Here is a 6127-nt window from a genome sequence, read left to right on the forward strand (position 1 = left end):
GTCAACCCAATACAATGGACAGACAGAAGTGTTTGGAGTCCTCCCACAGGACTGATGATCAGTTCATGGTGTTCTGCTCAACATTTATTTTAAGACAGAAGAAGCTATGTCTTGGGAGAGAGAAGAAATGAAAGAAGCTCAAGATCACTGCAGAAGGCAAGTATCCATCAGTTTTTGAGAGCCTGCAGTGGCCCCGTAACATTGCTATTCATTCTGCATTGCACATCCCAATGCTGCATACACTGTGAGAAACTGATTTTTATCACCACTTTGCAAGTTAAGAGATTAACATGTTAGAGATAAAGTTGTTTGTCCCAAATCACAGAACTGAGTCTTCAGAACTATGATGTGAACTCATGACTGTCTAGCTTCTAAGCCTCTTTCTTCCACTCCATATTGTAGGAGGGAAGCCTCTCATCCAGATATTTCCTCATCAGCACCCACCCAACTCATCCTCCCCAATGTACCACAGAAGCAGGATGTACAGAGAGAAACATGCTCATTTATTTATTAACAAGTCAACAGGCATTTATTGGCTTCTTCTGCAAAGAATATATTGGTGTTAGTACCAAGTCTTCACCATAGAGTGATTCAAGCTTGGGCGTAGAAATGGAATTCCCACACCACACAGAGTAGGAATCCAGAGACTCTCCCAAACAGCAGGAATCAGGCTGGGAGAGAAAATGAGATCAGGGCTTCAATATCGGAACCAGCTGAGTCATCTTCACATTCTCCCCTCACCCCGAGAAATCCCTTGAGATAGAGAAAATAGTAAGTGCTGATAGAGTTGAATGAGTCTTGGTATCAGGAGGCTGAGTACAAGCCTCTATTTTACTAGAAAACTCTATAAAATCAGAGCCTTGAGCCGGATTATCCGCAAAATCCACTGGTCCCTTGGGCTTTGACCGTAAACAACATCCTGGAAATAACCTTAATAATACATACTGAGTGCACAGTACTTTTGACAATGCACTTTCAAGTGCATTATATCCATTTTACATAAAAAGAAGCTAAGACTCAGTTACTTGCCCGGGCCCCTTACTCAGAAGGGCTGGGATAGAATGAAAGCCATGAGCCATCCTATGGAAATTCTTGCCCCAAAGCTTGGGAGAGAGGGCTCTTGAAGACCACGGAGTCTGGCAGAAGCTCTGCTTGGGCTTGGGATCAGGAGTCCCCGTTTCATATGCTGGGAACTTCAGAGGGTTGAGACAGAGAGTTGGAGGGAGGGAGGTCAGCCTGCCCCAGACCCTCCTTACCTTTCACAGGGGAAAGGCAGACTTTCCCACATATGGCCTTGCAGCACTTTAATGTACCTACACACTGGTCGTCTGTCTCACAGTGATTGGGGGGGTTAAGCATCAGACATTGGCCGTGGACCACTGGACACGTCCCAGGCTTCTTCTTAACTGGAGAGAGTAGGGTCATGGGTTAGAAGGCTTAGGCCTTCCACATCACCCCACCCCCCTACTTTCTGGGTCCCAGCCCCTGCCCCAGCCTGAGCAGAGAGAATCCCCCTGTCTCCATGACCTCCACGTCCTTCCTGAGGCCGGGAAGTGCCCCCTGAACATAGGATCTGTTTCTTCTCTGACATCAAACCCTCAGTCAACACAGGTGGCCAGTTGTCCAGTGCTGAGTTGTTGGGTGGCTGCCCACTGCCTGGTTATCTGAATGATCAGATGACTATTACCTGCAAAACTGACCTCTTGGCAGACTGGCCTCTTTACCAGCCAAGTGGGTAACTTCCTGTCTGAGGCTGGATGACTTCCTGACAAACTTGGCTCAATAATTCTTGGCAAGGAGGAGGCCTGGCAGGACCTGCCCCCATCTCCCCAAGGCTGGGTCCTTCATTCCACTCCTCCCCACCAGCTCTTCCACCTTCTCACCTGGGTTTGTGACGTTGACAGGGTCCAGACATTTGGTTCCGCAAGTGTCGAGGCAGCATTTCTTCTTGTGTGGACACTGCCAGTCACTACTGCACGTGGGTTTCTCATCTCCAAGGCACAGGGCAGGTTTTCTAGGAGGGCAGGCCCCAGCTTTCAAAGCTTTTGAAGAGAAGTTCAAGAGTTTGGGAGGAGGCTGGGTGTTGAGTAGGCCATCACAGCTCCTGGACAAAGCACCGCTCTCCAGCAGTGACCCTCGCCCAGGTGACTGTCCACAAAGTCCGAAGGGAAGTCCCCATCTGGACAAGCTTGATGAAATCAGACACAAGGTCAGGAGAAAGGCATAGGGCTCCCAGCCAAGGTTTCCAGCCTCAGGCAAAAGCAAAGGCTACACACAGGGAGTGAGAAAGGTTGAGGGTGATGGAGATGGAGGGAACTAAACAGAGATAAATGGAACTGACAGGGCAGGAGGAGAGCTAGAGCCAGAGGCAGGAAAATAGATTACTGGAAAGAATCAGCAAGAGTCAGACTGATGACTGGAGAACCAGAGACTGGGAAATAAGGGGTGGGGGGGAGAGAGAGAGGAATAAGAACAGGAATGGAGTGAGACCTGGGCTGACAGATGGCAGAGTAAAAGAAGAATTTTCAGATGTTCAGAAGCCCGCACAGAGACCCTGGAGCCCAGGTGGACATGAACACATCCCCAGGGACATCTCCTGAAGCTAAGCTCAGAGTTCACAGTCTAGAGAAGGGGACATTCCCACACCACCTCTGACGGTGCAGCCAAGATGGTACCAGGGTATCTCCAACTCACCATTTTCAGCACCTTCCACAGCCCAAAGTGCCAGGGTTCCCAGGGCAAGAAGCACAAAAGGGAAGAGGCCACTGAACTTCATGGTGCAGGGGTGACTCTGATGGCCAGATCTCCCAATTTATACCTTCACTAGAGGATGTGGCCTCACCAGCCTTTCCTTGGCCCCTCCCAGCTTCCATGGCATAAGCAGGAAGCCAGAGACCAGGAAGCTTGATACCAGAGTGACAGTGGCTCATTCCTGTCCCTGGCAAGACTGCAAGGCCGCCAGAATAACGGCCAGGGAAGAAATAGAGGAGAGGCTGGCCTAGGAGATGTCAGCAGGCTTATGAGGAAACCATCTCAGATGTCCATCTGAACCCTGAACATTGTGGGGGCCCCAGGTCCCTTAGCCTTGTTAGTGGAGATGAGGTTAAAAGGTCAACTGCAAGGATGCTATTTAGTCCTGGATTCTCAGCTAAGATGTTGGGAAATGCACCCCTAGTTCTCCCACTCCTGGATCCCAGGGAATTGTGAAACTCTCTGCTGATTGCTCAACACAGTTTCTTTCTCAAATTTCAGATAACATTGAGACAAGCTGGGATCTGGGAACTGGGACCCGTTTCTCAGTGCTTGCACCTGGACTAACCGCTCCTAGAGCAACGGAATACAAAGAATCTATAAGGGACTAAAAATAACTGCCCAGATGAGCAGTTGGGGCAAATTATAAACAAGATACAAAAAGACCAAAAACCCAACTGCCACTTCTGAGATGTGGGGGCAAAAACAGGGTACTACACATGCACTCTGCACACAGGACCACCAAGGAGGTGGGCAGACCACTCAAGCTACCCCTCCAGCCCCCTGAACTCACCCCACCCTCACTCCACATGAAGGACCAGCTCAGCAGCCCCCCAAGCAAGTGAGCAAGGAAAACTATTACTTGTTTTTGCTCCCTGGTGTCCCAATAAAGACTTGCCTGAATGAAGAAATCTTATCTGACCTCTTCTCAATTTCCATCAATTAAAAGATTCCAAGAACCCAGGTAGGTCACAACAAATCCTTCAACTAACAGGTGTTGCTCTCCTGCCCATCCCCCCCCCCCCCCAGTATTTATACCATTGTCTCCACGGCCTATTCCATGTCTAGACATGGAAGGTGCTCATAAACAGTTGTCACATAAAAGATACAGAAGAAAGAGCTCTGCCTTCAACAAATCTCTTTGGAACTCAGTTTTCCTGACTGTGAAATGGGATGATTCTAACAAATCAGGCTTCTCAGAGAGTTGTGAAGTTATGGGTGGGAAGGACTCTGAAAAGAATAAGTGAATTGTTTCACTTATGACCAAAGAGAACCAAATCTGAGCTAAAGGGGCAAAGCAGCTCACCAGTCACTATAATCAACATTTAGTTACAGTGTGTAATTTGAGATGTTAGAAGATTGTTTCCTACCCCCTTCCTACCCCTACAAATTTCATGCCATAGCAAAAAATGGGCTTTTTCTCTAGTTGCAGCAAGCTGGTGCTACTGTCTGTGGTGCGTGGGCTTCTCATTGCAGTGACGTCTCTTGTGGAGCACAAGCTCTGGGGTGCACAGCCTTCAGGAGTTGAGGCATGTGGGCTCAGTAGTTGCGGCTTCTGTGCTCTAGAGCACAGGCTCAATAGCTGTGGTGCGTGGGCTTAGTTGCTCTGTTGCATGTGGGATTTTCCCAGATCAGGGGAAATCCCTGATCATTGACATCATTGAACCCATGTCTCCTGCATTGGTAGGTGGATTCTTTAGCACTGAGCCACCAGGGAAGCCCTGAATAGATGACTTCTAATTATCAAGGCTCAGATATGCGGATGACACCACCCTTATGGCAGAAAGTGAAGAAGAACTAAAGAGCCTCTTGATGAAGGTGAAAGAGGAGAATGAAAAAGTTGGCTTAAAGCTCAACGTTCAGAAAACTAAGATCATGGCATCTGGTCCCATCACTTCATGGGAAATAGATGGGGAAACAGTGGAAACAGTGTCAGACTTTATTATTTTGGGCTCCAGAATCACTGCTGATGGTGACTGCAGCCATGAAATTAAAAGACGCTTACTCCTTGGAAGGAAGGTTATGGCCAACCTAGATAGCATATTTAAAAGCAAAGACATTACTTTGCCAAGAAAAGTCCGTCTAGTCAAGGCTATGGTTTTTCCAGTGGTCATGTATGGATGTGAGAGTTGGACGGTGAAGAAAGCTGAACGCCGAAGAATTGATGCTTTTGAACTGTGGTGTTGGAGAAGACTCTTGAGAGTCCCTTGGACTGCAAGGAGATCCAATCAATCCATCCTAAAAGAGATCAATCCTGGGTGTTCTTTGGAAGATCTGATGTTGAAGCTGAAACTCCAATACTTTGGGCACCTCATGCGAAGGGTTGACTCATTGGAAAAGACCCTAATGCTGGGTAGGATTGGGGGCGGGAGGAGAAGGGGACGACAGAGGATGAGATGGTTGGATGGCATCACCGACTCGATGGACATGGGTTTGGGTAGACTCCGGGAGTTGGTGATGGACAGAGAGGCCTGGCGTGCTGCAATTCATGGGGTCACAAAGAGTCGGACACAACTGAGCGACTGAACTGAACTGAATTATCAAGGGAGTGATCATTCTCTCTAGAACCCAAGCCAAATTTGTCTCACTGCAAAACCCAAACTCTTGCCCCATTATCATGTAACTTCTTGACGCTTGGAAGTTCCTCATTCACTCTTCAAAGTAGAGCTTTGTGGAAATTCAAATAGACAAAAGAGTCTTTCATTGCCAAGCTCCACATGAACTAATTTGTAAAATATCCTCCAACTAGACAGGCAGGTGATCCCTCTATGCAGAAGTCACTCAATGATTTAAATTTTGGTGGGGGACTTCCCTGGTGGTCCAGTGGTTAAGAATCCACCTTCTAATGCAGGGGATGAAGACCCAGTACAGTTTAAAGAAAAATGGTGGGAAAAGAAAAAAGAAAATAAAAATGCACCAGAGAGCTACTATGTGGGGGCTTTCACTCCTAGCTGGCACACTCATTCGGGCAAGTGAGAGATAGAACATCTGACTTCCACCAGAGGGTAATACCACAGTCGAGTCAAACAGCCTGGCTTAGGTTCAGGACTCGGGTTCTCACTTATACCACCCTGGGGACAATTTGATTCTTCTTCCTCTGGGATAAGAATGACAGAATTGGCCAGACTTCCCACTCTCTGTTTCTTCCTATTTTCCTCAATGTCACACTCAAGAGAGTATCTGCCGTTTTCTAAATATTTGCCTCATAAAGTGTGAAAGAGAGGAACTTCTCTGGTGGTCCAGGGGTTAAGAACCTGAGCTTCTACTGCAATGGGTGAGGGTTCAATTCCTGGTCAGGGAATTAAGACTCATAAGCTGCACAGCATGGCCAGAAAGAGAGAAAGAGTGAAAGAGGGAATGCTCCAGCTAGAGTTCT

At 47.8% G+C, this 6127-nt stretch overlaps 1 protein-coding gene across 1 annotated transcript; it reads right to left on the bottom strand.

Moving 5' to 3' along the window:
• Positions 1 to 482: 482 nt before the first annotated feature.
• Positions 483 to 5658, bottom strand: LOC145532337 (antileukoproteinase). Its single transcript, XM_081557109.1, has 4 exons — positions 2695 to 5658; positions 1884 to 2042; positions 1257 to 1406; positions 483 to 671 (listed from the first exon to the last, which is right to left on the bottom strand). Exons 1-4 carry the CDS (start codon positions 2774 to 2776, stop codon positions 667 to 669), a joined length of 396 nt encoding a protein of 131 aa, XP_081413235.1. The 5' UTR covers positions 2777 to 5658; the 3' UTR covers positions 483 to 666.
• Positions 5659 to 6127: the final 469 nt, after the last annotated feature.

The sequence above is a fragment of the Giraffa tippelskirchi genome, chromosome 13, assembly GCF_054371585.1.
Source record: "Giraffa tippelskirchi isolate mGirTip1 chromosome 13, T2T-mGirTip1v1.2.pri, whole genome shotgun sequence".
Lineage (NCBI taxonomy): Eukaryota > Metazoa > Chordata > Mammalia > Artiodactyla > Giraffidae > Giraffa > Giraffa tippelskirchi.

What these genes read in the sequence shown, in the direction of transcription:
- LOC145532337 (XM_081557109.1), bottom strand. Translation starts at nt 2,776, where the DNA reads ATGAAGTTCAGTGGCCTCTTCCCTTTTGTGCTTCTTGCCCTGGGAACC. An exon ending in TGTGGAAGGTGCTGAAAATG is followed by an intron (nt 2,043 to 2,694) that starts GTGAGTTGGAGA and finishes TCTCTTCAAAAG; the next exon opens with CTTTGAAAGCTGGGGCCTGC. An exon ending in TGTCAACGTCACAAACCCAG is followed by an intron (nt 1,407 to 1,883) that starts GTGAGAAGGTGG and finishes TACTCTCTCCAG; the next exon opens with TTAAGAAGAAGCCTGGGACG.